Source organism: Serinus canaria, chromosome 1A (assembly GCF_022539315.1).
Source record: "Serinus canaria isolate serCan28SL12 chromosome 1A, serCan2020, whole genome shotgun sequence".
Lineage (NCBI taxonomy): Eukaryota > Metazoa > Chordata > Aves > Passeriformes > Fringillidae > Serinus > Serinus canaria.
In genome coordinates, this window is record NC_066314.1 from 1255066 (window position 1) to 1271127 (window position 16062).

The 16062-nt window shown below is 48.3% G+C and overlaps 1 protein-coding gene across 3 annotated transcripts in view; it reads right to left on the minus strand.

Moving 5' to 3' along the window:
- Positions 1-16062, minus strand: part of NET1 (neuroepithelial cell transforming 1) — a 62480-nt gene that overhangs the window by 30811 nt on the left and 15607 nt on the right. For all 3 annotated transcript variants that reach the window (XM_050982785.1, XM_050982795.1, XM_050982802.1), the window contains exon 2: positions 2261-2327. In XM_050982785.1, coding sequence (XP_050838742.1) covers positions 2261-2327 — 67 coding nt within the window. The remainder of the gene's footprint in view (positions 1-2260; positions 2328-16062) is intronic.

Sequence of the window (16062 nt, forward strand, 5' to 3'; positions counted from 1 at the left end):
ATAATGTGGGAAAAAAATCCATTTTTCCCAAATTATTCAAGTGGGAAATTCCCCTTCCCCCATCCCCAAATTGTGGGAAAAAATTTCATTTTCCCCAAATTTATTCAAGTGGAAAATTTCCTTCTCCCATCCCCAAATCCTGGGGGAAAAATTCCTTTTCCCAAAATTATTAAAGTAGAAAATCCCCTTCCCCTTCCCCATCCCCAAATTGTGTGAAAAAAATTCCTTTTCTCAAAGTTATGAAGGCAGAAAATTCCCCTTTTTCCAGCTCCAAATTGTGAAGAAAAAATTCTTTTTAATAAAGTTATTAAAGGGGAAAATTTCCCCTTCTCCCAGACCCCAAATTCAGTGGAAAAATTCCTTTTCCCAAAATTATTTAAGTAGAAAATTCCTTTTTTCCCAGCCTCCAAATTCAGTGGGGAAAATTCCTTTTGCCAAAGGATGAACCCCCAGACCCAATTCAGGAGCTTTGGAGAGCAGAAATTCCAAAAGGAATCTTGTTCAGGAAGGAAAATGAAAATATTTGGGGATTTTATTGCAGAACCCCTCAGGGTGGGGCTGGAATTTCAGGGGTTCTGAGGAAGCTCCAGGAATTCCTTGGAATCAATGATTGGGTTTGAATTAGAATGAGAAAATCATTTGAATTAGAAAATAATTGGAAAATTTGAATTTGAATTAGGAAATCATTTCAATTTCAATTAGAAAATAATTCCAATTTGAATTAGAAAATAATTAGAAATTTGAATTAGAATTAGAAAATAATTCCAATTTGAATTAGAAAATAATTAGAAATTTGAATTTCATAGAAATAATTCCATTGAATTAGAAATATTCCAATAGATAGAAATAATTCCAATTGATTAGAAAATATTCAATAGAATTAGAAATAATTCCATTTGATTAGAAATATTAGAAAATTTGAATTGAATTAGAAAATAATTCCAATTTGAATTAGGAAATAATTCCAATTAATTCTCTTTTTTTGCCTCACTCCAGGGTATTTTGGTTGGGGAGGCTCAAAAAGGTTTTTGGTGCTTTTTGCCCCTCAGAAACTTTAATGAGGTTTTAGGATCATTAAATTCACAAAGCTCCCAATTCCCAGGAAGAAATCCTCAAAAATGAAACTGAAATGGAATAAAATGAAATGAAATGGAATAAATGAAAGGGAAATGGAATAAAATGAAAGGGAAATGGAATAAAATGAAATGAAATGGAATAAAATGAAAGAGAAATGGAATAAAATGAAAGTGAAATGGAATAAATGAAGAGAAATGGAATAAATGAAACTGAAATGGAATAAAATGAAAGTGAAATGGAATAAAGTTAAAGTGAAATGGAATAAAGTTAAAGTGAAATGGAATAAAGTGAAGAGAAGGGAAGCATTCCATGAATTTTGCCTCCTCTCAGAGGATGCTCACAGCCAAACTGATTTCATTTGTTCTCAGAATTTTCCAGAACAAGCCCTGAGCATTCCCTAAAAATCCTTCCCACTCTGGCAGCCCTGGAAAATTCTGCTTTAGGATTTTAAATTTCTTCCCAAGCCAGGTTCATTTCCAGCCTTTTGGCCAATAATTATCCCATAAAAAGAGGATTTTTGGGACTGGCATGGGAATATTTGGGGGGAAAAACAAACAGCAAAAATCCCTTTTGATTTGGGTTGTTAGAGCACAGAATATTCAGATTTAAAAGAAGAATTTTTAAGGCTTTGTAATCATTAAAAACTGGGTTGAACTGAGCTGGAAGTTTCTAAAATTCAGCAAAATTTGAATTTAGGAGAATTTGGGGGTTTGGTTGTGCCAGATCAGCTCATCCCCAAAATTCCAGGGCTGGGGTTTGGAAAGGGAATTTATTTTAGGATTGAGGGTGGGATCAGCTGGGAATGAGCTGGAATTCCTTCCCTGCCTGCTCCAGGCCTTGGCAATAAAGGATGGAAAACCAAAAATTCCAATCTCTGAGCAGCTTCTCCATGCCAACAAAATCCAGATATTTTTTTTTTAAGGAATAAAAACCTTTTTTTATTTAAGGAATAAAAACCTTTCCTTTTATTTCCCCACCTTGCCAGGGCTAAAACCCATCAGAAAAAATCAAGAATTCAGCAAGGAAAAATGTCCAGAATGTCCCTGAATTCTGAAACCTGGAAAACTCAGGAATTATCTCAAGGAAAATCTTGATTTTCCTTCTTTTCCAGAAGAGTTTTCACCTCTATTTTCCTGCTTTTCCTTCCCCTCTGGATTCCTGATTTTCCAGCTCTTCCACTCACCAGGGTGAAATCCCAGTGTGGGCCTGGAGTCAGGAATGTGAAGGAGCTGCCTCGTCTCAGAGGGTACCTGTCAGCAGAAAAAAATCAAATTATTATTATTATTATTATTATTAGTTATTATTATTATATTATAGTATATATTATCATCATTATGATATTATTATTAGCCTAGTATTATTCTTATTATTCCTCCTATTATTATTATTATTTCTATTATTATTATTCCTATTATTATTCCTATTCTTCTTCTTCTTATTATTATTATCATTATTATTTTCCTATTATTATTATTATTCTATCCATTTCCCTATAGTTATTGTTATTTTCCCATTATGATTTAATTCCTGCTGCAGAATTGATAAATTCCATGTTTTCCACAGCTCCCAAGACAAGGAAAGGTGGAGTTTTTTTTGGGAAGGATTGCCAGCGTTCCTCACCAAAATTTGGAATTTTGGATTCAAAATCTTGATTTTCTATAATAAAAAGGGGCTCTGTGTAAAAGTTCCCGCTGGGAATTGCAGGAAAAGCTCTTTTGGATCCCAAATTAATAAAATAAAGGAAAGACACAAGAGCAAAAATCAGAAATAATCCTAATTTCCAGCCCCATTTTCCCATTTTGACAAGGCAGCCTTGGAGCTTCCCATGAAATTCCAGGCTGGAATTGCCCTGGGGGATTTCCTGGAGGGAATTCTCCTCCAGGGAACTTGGGGCACACACCAAGGGCCCTTGGTAATCCCGGTTTTAACAAAGCTGAGCCTTGCCTTGAACCAGTCCCACCCTTCACCCCCTGCTGGACTGCAGGGATTTCTCCAGCCAGGATTTTTCCAGCCAGGATTTTTCCAGCCAGGATTTTCCCTGGCCTGAGGATGGAGGGGGTTGTGTCTCTTGCTGGGGTTTGATGGGATTTTAGTCCCAAATGGGCCACACAACTTTTCCCCCACTTTTTTTGGGGGGAGATTTCCCCCTTTTGTATCTTTTTTTCCTCCTCTTCTTCACCCCGAGATCCCACAGGATTATGAAAAACCTGGGGCTGCAAATCCTCTGAGTTTCAGGGATTGTGGTCACTGTCAGCTTCTCCCTGTGGGAAGAGAATTCCCATTTTTCTGCTCCCTTCAATCCCACATTCTGGGGATGGGATGGGTCTGATCCCAAATGGGCCACACAACTTTTCCCCCACTTTTTTTGGGGAGATTTTCCCCTTTTGTGTCATTTTTTCTTCCTCTTCCTCATCCCGAGATCCCATGGGATTCTCAAAAACCTGGGAATAACCAGGAGCTGCAAATCCCTGAGTGTCAGAGGTTTGACTCCCTGCATTCCCAAATCCTGGGGCAGGAATGGGTCTGATCCCAAATGGGACCACACAACTTTTCCCCACTTTTTTGGGGGGAATTTCCCCCTTTTCTCTTTCTCCTCCTCTTCCTCATCCCGAGATCCCACAGGATTATGGAAAACCTGGGGCTGCAAATCCTCTGAATTTCAGGGATTTGATCCCTTTGTTCCCAAATTCTGGAGAAGGAATGTGTGTGATAAATCCCAGACCTCTGCTCCCTTCATTCCCAAATTCTGGGGCAGGATCCATGGAAAAATCTGGGGGAAATCCCATCAACACAAATTCCAGTGGATTTAGGATCAGAGGAAGCTTTTCCCTGAATCACAGCAGCTCAGGGGGTTTGGGATCAGCCTCTGGACACCATCCCTGTGTCCAGGACACTGCTCCAGGAGGGAAGGTGGAATTGCCAAGAGCTGCATTCCACAGAAACCTCTGGAAGGGAACAGCTTGGGGGATTTTCAGGAAGAAAATCTGAATTTGAAATTTTTTTTTTTTAAGGAAAAATCCCAACATTTCACCTGAGGAAATTGAGGAGTTTGATTAAACATTCCTTGATTAGAGATGGAGAATTAAAGATAATTAATGGCCTGTAAAGTGTGTCCAAAGGCAGAATGGATGGAGCCTCCAGGAAGGCAGGGATTTGTATTTTGGGGTCAAGAAATGCCAGGAATCTTCCCTTCCAAGGGCAGGTGCAGGCCTGGCAGCCCCAGGAGGGTGGCAAACCACTGAGAGGAGTGGCAGCCATGCCTGCAGGATGGCACAGCCATGGGCACAAGGAGCAGAGCTCAGCAGAGGAATGGATCTGGGAACTGCAGCGGCTTTGGCTGCAGCAGGAGGGCTCTCAGGGGCTCCAGGCTCACCAATCCCCCCAGGAAACTTTGGGCTTCCAGTTGTGCACAGGAGCTGCAGAGAAATTCCTGCAGCTCCAGGGGCAGCTCCTGAGCTCTGTGCCTTGGTCCCTCAGCTGGGGGAAGGCAGCTCCAGCTCCCAGGAGAAGGGTGGAAATTGGAATATTGGGATATTGGGATATTGGATGGAAAAGGTCCCTTAAACTCCAAGGGGGTTTTGTGCAGCCCAGAGCTGTCCCAGAGCTGCTGCTCCTCCCTCCTGGGGCCTGGGAGCAGCAGGATGGGCAGGGCTGGAGCAGCTCTGCTGGGATGGGAGGCTGGAAAAGTGGGAATGTTCCCCTGGAGAGGAGAAGGCTCCAGGGAGAGCTTCCAGCACATTCCAGGGCCTGCAGGGGCTCCAGGAGAGCTGCAGAGGGACTGGGGACAAGGCCTGCAGGGACAGGAGCCAGGGAATGGCTCCCAGTGCCAGAGGGCAGGCATGGATGGGATCTGGGCAATGAGGAATTCCTGCCTGGGCTGGAACTGCCAGAGCAGCTGGGGCTGCCCCTGCATCCCTGCAGTGTCCCAGGCCAGGCTGGACACTGGGATGGAGCAGCCTGGGATGGTGGGATTGGAATGGGATGGGATTGAAGGTCCCTTCCCACCCAAACCATCCTGGGATTCTGGGATTTGGGACACTCAGAATCCATCCTGAGGGATCTTTATGGAAGTTGGGGATGGAAAAGGGAAGGGAGACCCTTCCTGGAGTACTGAGATTCCCAGTGAAGCCCCTGGATCCCAAAATTCCTTCCTAGAGCAGAGTCAGGGTGGGGATGGATCCAATCCCAGGAGAGCTGGGAATGGAGGGAATTCCTGGGAGAGGGAGACTGGGGTGGGATTTTGGGAAGGGATTCCCAGAGCAGCTGGGGCTGCCCCTGCATCCCTGCAGTGTCCCAGGCCAGGCTGGACAGTGGGGCTGGAGCAGCCTGGGACAGGGGGAGGTGTCCCTGCCATGGCAGGGGTGGCACTGGGTGGGATTTAAGCTCCTTTCCCACCCAACCCATTCCATGATTTTCTCTTCAGCAGTTCAATGAGAGGAGTCAGATGAGAGGAGGAGCACAATGATGACGATGATGATGATGATGATGCTGATGATGCTGAGCTCCCAGTGCAGGCTGAGCAGGGCTGGTTGTGTCCCTGCAGAGCCCAGCTGGGTCACCTGCCTGCCTCCCGTGGGCTGCTGCCCTCAGGGCTGGCTCAGCCCATCCCTGGCTCGGGTCTGAGGCCGGTCCAGCTGAGTTGAAGGTCCCAGCTGCTGACCTGGACCCATCCTGGGAGTTCTCCCTCCACAAATCAGCGTGAGCAGAAGCAGAGCTGAGCACTGCTCCAAACACTCCCTGATGGATTGAGCCCAGCTCGGAGTGGCCTGGCTGGAATATTTTAGGGTCTGGGAGAGCAAAATAAAGTGTCCAGCTGGTGCCAGCTGGAGTTGGTGGCCCTGTTCACTGGGCACTGCTCAGGAGGGACATCTGCTGTGTCACTGTCACCCAGAGAGGCCAGGCTGTGTCAGGAGCAGGTCCCTGAGGGCTCTGTGTGCAGCAGGATTGCTGGGCTGGGGCAGGGGGAGCAGCCTGACTCTCCTCACCTCAGCAGGAGCACAAAGTGTTAATTAGGGCAGGCTGGTTCATCCCTCAGAGTGATTGAGGAGCTCAGGGTTAGGAGAAGGCACAAAAATAAAGTTTGCAGATGTAAAACATCGAGGCAAAACAAATCCCTCCAAACTCAGGCCAACCTTGTAGAGGAAAGAACAAACATTTCTGTTTGGGTACCCTCTGTTTGCTTCAAGAAATGGAATGTTCCAGGCTTTTCCCCAGCTGATGATGGCACTGCCAAGAGAAAATCATTCTGTCCAAACAGAGATTGCCACGCTGATGATCCACGGGGAATATTTTTAACCTTCAAGGAGAGAATTCCAGTTGGATTTTCAAATTAGAAAATTCTCCCTAGGGCTGAGAGAGAAGCCCTGAAGGCAAAACCCGTTTGGCAGCATAGCAGAGGAGGAGATGTGGCCCCAATAATCTCCGTGGAGGAAGTTTGGCTAATTAATAGATAAGGAATTGATAAAGCAGAGTGGGGCAGCTCCATTGTTTGGCTTTGGGAGCAGAGGAGGAAACTCTCATTGTTCCCCACCTTCCTTGGCCAAACAGGGATCCTCCTGCCAGGCTCCTATGGAAGCACTCAGCACTTGGCCATGTTTGTCCTGGGAATGAGTGACCTCAGAGAGAGTTCAACAGCCCTGCAAAAACACCCTCACTGCTCAAAGCTATCTGTCAAAAAAAAGCAAATTTTTCTATGGAGTCTCAGGTGGTTCCTGATCTCCTCAGTGCTTTTCTTCTCCAGATTCAGGCTGGGGGTTTTGAACGTGGATTTTTGCTGCTGGGGTTTAAGAAAGGAAGGGGGAAAAGCCATCAGTGAGATTTTGGGGTCAGCAAGAATGAAGAGAAGCCACAAAGGGCGTGCAAGGCACAGCAAATTCCCACTAATGCCATTTCTCTCCTTTTTCCTGTAAATCAGCACTGCTCAGTCAGCAGCACTCCACAGCCTGCCCCCTTTTTTCCCTTCTTTTTGATGGCTTCTCCAGGAAACTGCAGAAATGCTTTGATCTGGCAGGACTCTGAATTTTTTGGAAGTTCCAAAATAAATTCTTCAGGCTGGGCAGCAATTTTGTGTTTCCTTCCCCTCTGACTTCCAACCTCCTTTTTTTTTTTTTTTTTTTTTGGTGTTTTCAGAGCAAGATGTTCTTGAATATAAACCAGTTTTAAGATGGTGAAGAGAACAGGAATAGATTAAAATGAGGTTTTTTTCCCCCAAACAATCAGTGAATCCTGCTTGGAAAGATAAGAACAAGAAAGCTCCACAAAGAAGTTTTGAATTTTAATTTAAAGCTTTTCTGCATGGAAAAAAAAAAAAGAAAAAAGATTTTCAACTTGTTAAGAGTTGATATTTCCACAATATCCAGAGGCTTTGGCTGCTGAGGAGGCCTCCCAAGCTGTGTGCAAACAAAGCCTGACTCAAGGCACTTAGGCTGGGCTTGTCAGGGTTCCTTATCTCTCAGAGCTCCAGGGGAAAAGCTTTGCTTGAAGAGAACTCCACTGATAAACCTCTGAAACATCTAACAGCGAGGCAGGAGAAGTCAGGACTTTAATTTTATTGAGCAGGAAAATTTGGTAAACTTAGCCTGGAGTTCAGGTGGGATCCTTGCAGCCCTAATTAGCCAGGGAGAGAAGAGGATTAACAGGAGGATTAATTCTTTCCCTGCAGTAATTCACAGGGAAATTCCAATTTAGGGATTCCAGAAGGCTCAGCCTCCAATAGAGCTGAGCAGGGATGGGAAACACTCCCCAGCAGAGAAGGTGCTGGAACCCCTGTACTGGGAATTTGGGACTGTCTGTGCTGCCAGGCTCTGACCCCCCAGGAGAACACTGCACTGACCTGAGGGCCTGGAGAAGGTTCCAGAATGGAATGGTGGAGCTGGGATTGTGGGTGTGCAGTTTGAACAGAAGTGTGTGATACCCCAGGGTGGGAAACTCAGAGTTTGGGGTTTGGAATGCAGGAATGGAGAGAAAGCAAGAGAGAGGGTTTGGGGCAGGGCTGCTCCTTCTTCTTCACCTTCTCCTCCTTTTTCTCCTTTTCCTTCTTCTTCACCTTCTTCTCCTTCACCTTCTTCTTCACCTTCTCCTTCACCTCCTTCTCCTTCTTCTCCTTCTCAATCTTCCCTTCTTCTCCTTCTCCTTCTTCACTTCTCCCTTTTCTCCCTTCTCCTTCACCTTCTTCTTCTTCACCTTCTTCTTCACCTTCTCCTTCTTCACCTTCTTCTCCTTCTCCTTCACCTTCTTCTTCATCTTTTCCTCCTCCTTCACCTTCTTCTCCTCCTTCTCCTTCACCTCCTCCTCCAGGGGTTTGGGTGGTTTTGTGTCATTGGATAAAAAGTCCCCATTGCAGCCATGGGTGGTTGGGTATTGGGTTAAAAGTGAAAATAATTGAGGTGTCATTTCTTAATTGGCCAGTTTATCCCTAAAAGGCCTTGGAGAGAGAGCCAGTGAGCCATTTTGGAGCTGCAAAATTAGAATTAGGAATTCTAATTACTAATTCTGTCGTAGAATGCTGTGGGACTCAGGACTTGCAGGACTGTGATATAGATAACAAACATTTGAGTCTGAACAGCAAACACCATCCTGAGAGCTTCAACCCTGAGCCTGACAGAGGCAGAAAAGAATCCACAGGATGGGACTGTGGAGCTGAGAACTCCCTGTGCTTTTCTTTTCTGCTGGAATTCCATTTTTTGGTTCTTTTCTCTTGGCACAGGCTCTGCCTCTCACAGGAAGGGGCTCTGGGCAGTTGGAATTGCAGAGGGAATGCTGGGATTGTGCTCAGTTTTCTGGGATTCAGCACAGCCTGGCTGGGAAAAGCCATTCCCCAGGCAGGTACAGGAATATCCCACAGCAAGCCCTGAACTCCAGATGAGGCCTGAGGAGATGAAACAAGCACTGCTATCCCAGAATAATCCCCCTCCTGACCTGCCCATGAAGGGCTCTGCACTGCCAGCAGGGATTCAGGGATCTCTTCCAGAGAGGAGCCAAGATCCCACATTGTCCATGACACACTCAGGGAGCCACCTCAGCTCAGCAGTGGGAATTCTGGGAGAGGGTCCATGGAATCATGGAAAGAGTTGGGTTGGAAAGGACCTGGAAGATTCTCATCCCACCCCAGCCATGGCAGGGACCCCTCCCACCATCCCAGGCTGCTCCATCCCAGTGTCCAGCCTGGCCTGGGACACTGCAGGGATGCAGGGGCAGCCCCAGCTGCTCTGGCAGTTCCAGCCCAGGCAGGAATTCCTCATTGCCCAGATCCCATCCATGCCTGCCCTCTGGCACTGGGAGCCATTCCCTGGCTCCTGTCCCTGCAGGCCTTGTCCCCAGTCCCTCTGCAGCTCTCCTGGAGCCCCTCCAGGCCCTGGAATGTGCTGGAAGCTCTCCCTGGAGCCTTCCCCTCTCCAGGGGAACATTCCCAGCTCTCCCAGGCTGACATTGGCTCCATCTCCTCCCCAAGACATTCATGGACCCAGGGGCTTCACTTGGAATCTCAGGAAACCATGAAGGGTCTCCCTTCCCTTCTCCTCTCTTTTCTCTCCCCATTTTCCATCCAAATCCCTGGGGATGGATTCTGAGTGTCCCAAATCCCAGATCCCAGAGCAGTTTGGGTGGGAAGGGACCTCAGAGCTCATTCCAGGGACACCTCCCCTATCCCAGGGTGCTCCAGCCTGGCCTTGGACAGTCCAGGGGTGCAGAGACATCTACAAGGGGACATCTACAACCTGAGCTCCAAGGTCTCAGGAGGGAGGGAGGGAGGGAGGGAGGGAGGGAGGGAGGGAGGAAGGGAGGGAAGGAGGGAAGGGAGGAAGGGAGGGAAGGGAGGAAGGGAGGAAGGGAGGAAGGGAGGAAGGGAGGAAGGAAGGAAGGAAGGAGGAAGGAGGAAGAAGGAGGAAGGCGAAGGAAGGAAGGAAGGAAGGAAGGGGAAGGAAGGAAGGAAGGAACAGGAAGGAAGGAAGGAAGGAAGGAAGGAAGGAAGGAGGAAGGAAGGAAGGAAGGACGGAAGGAAGGAACGAAGGAGGAAGGAAGGAAGGAAGGAAGGAAGGACGGAAGGAAGGAAGGCCGGAAGGAAGGAAGGACGGAAGAGGAAGGAGGAAGGAAGGGCAGGAAGGAAGGAAGGAAGGAAGGAAGGACGGAAGGAAGGGAAGCGGGAAGGAGGAAGGCGCGGAAGGAAGGAAGCGAAGGAAGGAAGGCGGAGGAAGGCGCGGAAGGAAGGAAGGCCGGAGGAAGGAAGGAAGCGCGGAAGGAAGGGCGCGGAAGGCCGGAAGGACGGAAGGCGCGGAAGGAGGAAGGCGGAAGGCGGAAGGCCGGAAGGGCGGAAGGAAGGAAGGAAGGAAGGAAGGAAGGAAGGAAGGAAGGAAGGAAGGAAGGAAGGAAGGAAGGAAGGAGCACCATCTGCTCTGTGAGTAAGGACATTCCCAGCATCTGCCACTCCAGAGCTGGTTGTGCTCTCCCTTCCAGGGCTGTGATGCAAACACCCAGCAGGAGGAGGAGGAGGAGGAGGAGGAAGAAGAAGCCATGTAGCTGCTGCCAAAATATTTTGCTCCTCAGCATCCACGCAAGGACTGTCTCTGCTGCAGGGGCAGCCCTGGCCCTGCCCGGGACATGTAGAGCCCAGGATCCCAAAAGCTCCCAAAGCACAAATTTGGGTGCTGCAGGAGCAGCCTTGGCACAGGAGGTGCAGAGCCCAAGATCCCAAAATCTCTCAAATCTGGATGCCCCAAAAGCTCCCAAAGTCGGATTCCCCAATTCCCAAAGCACAAATTTGGGTGCTGCAGGAGCAGCCCTAGCCCGGATATGCAGAGCTCAAGATTCCAAAAGTTCCCAAAGCTGAATTCCCCCAAAGCTCCCAAAGCTGGATCTGAAAATCTCCCAGAGCACAGATTTGGGTGCTGCAGGAGCAACCCTCACCCAGCATCCCCAAAGCTCCCAGAGCTGGGTCCCCAAAGCTCCCAGAGCTGGGTCCCCAAAGCTGGAATCCCAAAGCTCCCAGAGCTGGGTCCCCAAAGCTCCCAAAGCTGGGTCCCCAAAGCTCCCAAAGCTGGGTCCCCAAAGCTCCCAAAGCTGGGTCCCCAAAGCTCCCAAAGCTGGGTCCCCAAAGCTCCCAAAGCTGGGTCCCCAAAGCTCCCAGAGCTGGGACACCAAAGCCCCCAGAGCTGGGCCCCCAAAGGTCCCAGAGCTGGGCCCCCAAAGCTGCCAGAGCTGGGTCCCCAAAGCTCCCAGAGCTGGGTCCCCAAAGCTGCCAGAGCTGGATCCCCAAAGGCCCAAAGCGGGTCCCCAAAGCTCCCAGAGCTGGGATCCCCAAAGCTGGAATCCCAAAGCTCCCAGAGCTGGGTCCCCAAAGCCCCCAGAGCTGGGACACCAAAGCCCCCAGAGCTGGGACACCAAAGCTCCCAGAGCTGGGTCCCCAAAGCTGCCAGAGCTGGATCCCCAAGGCTCCCAGAGCACAGATCTGGGTGCTGCAGGAGCAGCCCTGGCCCAGGGTCCCCAAAGCTCCCAGAGCTGGGACCCCAAAGGTGGATCCCCAAAGCTGGGTCCCCAAGGCTGGGTCCCCCAAAAGCTGGGTCCCCAAAGGCCCCAGAGCACAGATCAGGGTGCACCAGGCCCTTGTCAATCAGCCCTGAACGAGGAGCTCGGGGCTAATCCTGCTCATTAAAGCCCAGAACAGAAATAAAACCCCCAGGCCACCAGCACATGCCAAGGCTGGGGCTGATCTCATCTGCCAGGCCCTCCTGTCACTCCTGCAGGACGGTGACACCTCCAGCCAGGCATGTGAAGCTGCCCTGAGGCGCCTCTCTTGCTGCAGGGGCTGTAAAGGAGCCCTGGCTGAGGCTCAGATTTGAGCAATCGATCGCTTTTAGGTGAAATGGATCTCGGTCTGGAGGCACCAGCTCCTGAAATTTCTAGACATAACGTTCATAAATCCATTTTTGTCATCCTAGCTGGGCATCCATAGCAGGTACTTGGAAAAGCTTAGAATAAAATCTGACTAAAGATTACTCAAAATAGTTCTTCAGCAATTTTAGTCCCAAGGTCAGCAGGGAGTTGTGTGGTCTAGAAAAACCACCAGCAGTGCAAAGAAAATAAAAATAAAATCCAAATAAAAGCAGATTTGTCGATGCAAAGATGTTAGAAAATGCCAGGAGGGAAGGTTGAGGAATCTGTATCCAAGGAAAGAGAAAGGAAGCAAATGTTGGACACAGAAATCCTGCAGGGAAGCAGAGTCCCACAGAGACTGGATGGGGAGATGAGGAATTTTCAGGGAGTTTTCTGGACCAGAGTGGAGCTCTGGGGATGTTTAATGAGCCACTGACCCTTCCTAATTAACTTTACCTGCCTTTTCTTCATTCCCACAGAATCAGCCTCCCGAGGGCTCCAGAGAACACTGACATTTGTGAACGTTTCCAGCCACCTCCGCTGGCATCAGGGGCATTTAAATGTCCCAAAGTGTCACCCCCGTGAGCCCCCTTCCCTGGGAGCCCTATTTGGAGCATTCCCTGGGGACAGGGGTCTGGCCAGAGGAATTCCAAGTGCCCAGAAGCCCTGAGAGCCAAGGAAGGACCACAGGGCTTCAAATGCAGACAACTATTTTGAGTTGTTGTGGGAACTGAGCTGGGTCCAATAAATATCAGGAGTTATCACAAGAGAGCCCAGAGGAAAACACACACTGAGTGCTGACAGACACAAATTCCCCTTTTTTTAGCTGGGATTTCAAATGACTGAAGGCAGCATTTTTCCAGTTCTGCAAAACCCATAAAATTCAGTGGGATTGAGGTGGGGGAGACCAAATCCCTTTTTTTCCTGCCAGTTTCAGTGGTGGGAATGATGCTGTGTGAAGGCTGAGCTAGAGCAGAGGCTGGGCAGAGTTCCAGAAGGAAGCAGGGATTGATTCCAAGGATCTCCTCCATGGCTGCACCTTGGGCAGCACCAGAGCCCAGCCAGGGCTGCCCCAAGATGACCCAAAATGGCCCCAAAATGCCCCAGCGCTCCCGGGGTCTCTCCCTGGGATCAGCTCTGCTCCATTCCCACCTTGCAGTTCATTGTCCCAGCCCAGCTTTAGCCCAGGCACTCCCACCCTGCTTGTTTTTCTCTCTCCAGCCCACGGGGTTTGTGCTCCTGGCCTGGGATTTGGCTCATTTGTCCTTGGTGCCCAGCTGGAGCAGGAATTGTTTTGTCTCCCTGCTCTGGGCACAGAGCTCACCATCCCATAATATGGAGCCCAGACCCACACACCAAAGCAGCTCAGAATGTGAAAATAGAAAAGCCAAACCTGAGGCACCAAGAACACCCCAAAGAAACAACTGAGCTGCAGGACTGCTGCCAAAAGTTACCCTGGTGGGATCAGGATGAGGCTGGACAAGGGCTGGAAAAGGGAACAGAGCTGATAAATTTGTCAGATCAAGCTGAAAACCCCAAAAGTGAAGGAAAAAGGAACCTCACAAACATCAACCTCGTCCTATTTAGCACCCACATCCCTGCTGGATCCCTGGAGCAGAGGGAGCCTTGTCCTTAGGGAAATTCACCTTGCTGGCTTCAGCAGGGCTATAAAAAGCTGCCCTGCATTGCTGAGGGGGATTAGCATTTATCCCACAGGAGAAAAAAGAAATGGGGCCAGGGGTAGATTTGGGCAGGAGAACAGTCTGGGAATCTTGGAGGAGAAAATGGAGCTGAAAGGAGCAAAAAATAATCAGAAAAAAATCCTGGAGGAGAAAATGGAGCTGAAAGGAGCAAAAAATAATCAGAAAAAAATCCTGGAGGAGCAAATGGAGCTGAAAGGAGCAAAATAATCAGAAAAAAAATCCTGGAGGAGAAATGGAGCTGAAGGAGCAAAAAATAATCAGAAAAAAAAATCCTGGAGGAGAAAATGGAGCTGAAAGGAGCAAAAAATAATCAGAAAAAAAATCCTGGAGGAGAAAATGGAGCTGAAAGGAGCAAAAAATAATCAGAAAAAGATCCTGGAGGAGAAAATGGAGCTGAAAGGAGCAAAAAATAATCAGAAAAAAAAATCCTGGAGGAGAAAATGGAGCTGAAAGGAGCAAAAAATAATCAGAAAAGAGCAGGAAATGGCTGCAGGGTGGAGCTGGGGATTGTAATGTCTGCACAATTTCAGGGAAAATGGAAGAGAAGCAGGCCTGGCTGGCTGGGTGGTAAAGCAGCACTGAATGACTTCATATTTTAAATATTTAAACATTAGCAGGAGCTGGAGGTGTACTTTGCTCTGACAAAAGGGTTTGTTGAATGCTTTTACTTCTGGAGGCACAGTCCCTTTCATGGTGCTAAATGCAAGGAAAGCAAACACGTGCAGGGCTGAGAGGGCAGGCAGGAGCCAGCAGTGACCTGGGCTCAGGTGACACTGCCAGGGAGCTCCTGGGCTCAGCAGCCTTTGCTCTCTTGGGTCTCCTTCATTTCAAGCCCTCTCCCTGTGCTTAGGCAAGATAAATTCCATTTCCTCAGGCTCTTTAACCTTGAGCCACCTCCCTCCTGCAGCCCTTGGGGACTCCTGGATTCTCTTCACCTGCAACTTTGGGAGAGCTGCTGGGATCTGGGAACCAACAGGAAACCAAAATTAACATTTGCTCAGCCCTCCCTGCCCTCTGTGTGTGCTTGGACACCTCCTGATTTTCCTGTGACCTTCCTCTCCTTCCTGGTGGGAAAACAAGGGAGGAAAACCAGCTCTGCAATTGCTGGATTTTTATTTCCAATATGCAAGATTTGGTTCAGGTCCTGGATAACTTTTTCCAGATTAAGATCCCTTTTGTTCTCCTAACCTAGACATGGATGGTGGCAGAGATCAGGTCTGACCCAAAATCTCCTTGAGGGGATGAAAATCTTGGATTTTCTTTGCTTATTTGCCCTTGGAAGTTATGGAGGCAGGAGCAGAGAAGGGCCAAAAAAAATAGACCTGGAAGGACAAAAAAATGAGAGCCTCCTCTCCTTCCTGGTGGGAAAACAAGAGAGGAAAACCAGCTCTGCAATGATTTGCTTCAAGTCCTGGATTACATTTTCCAGCCTGAGATCCCTTTTCTTCTAGTCTAGACATGGATGGTGGCAGAGATCAGGTCTGACCCAAAATCTCCTTGAGGGGATGAAAATCTTGGATTTTCTTTGCTTATTTGCCCTTGGAAGTTTTGGAGACAGGAGCAGAAAAAGGCCAAAGAAAAAAAGGCCAGCAAGGAGAAAAAAAAAAGAGCTTGAGAGTCAGACAAAACAAGAGTGGAAGATGAAGAGCTGCAGGAAAATGCAGTTAGTGCAGCAGACGGGGAACTGCTGCCTCCAGGGAGAATTTTATGGAGCCTGGCAGGGAAAAGCAGCTCAGGGGCCAAGGCAGAAAACACGAGGAGAAAAGGAGAGTTCAGAGCCTCTCATCTCTTTCCACGGCAGAAATATAAATACACCTGAAGTTTGTTTGCAAGTTTGAATCAGAGAGTAATCAAGAGGTTTTATTAAAGCCTTACGGTAATTCCCAGCTCTAACAACAAACAAACCAACCGCCCACACACAAGATAAATCTGTCGGTGCAGGGGGGAAAGCAGATTTTAATTGAATTTATTTTTAAAGAGAGGAGAAAGTCTGCTAGACAGGAAAACCATGATTGAATCTCGCTCAGCTCAGCCTCACGTTCAGGAGAACATTCCTGGACAGTGAGAAGGAAAATTCATCTGTCTGCTCTAAAGATTATTCAGAGACACGCTCGGAAATCCGATGGGAAGGGCAGAAGCGGCTCAGAGCTGCCCCCTGGTGGGGAGGAGCGACAGTGCAACAGCGCTGCTGCGAGGAGGGAACAGCCGGGAAATCCAAATTCAGCTAAAAACCAGGGGGTGGGAGGAAATCGGGAATATCCCAGGAATTCGGGAATATCCCAGGAAATCAGCAATATCCCAGGAATTCAGCAATATCCCAGGAATTCAGCAATATCCCAGGAAATCAGGAATATCCCAGGAAATCAGCAATATCCCAGGAAATCAGGAATATCCCAGGAAATCAGCAATATCCCAG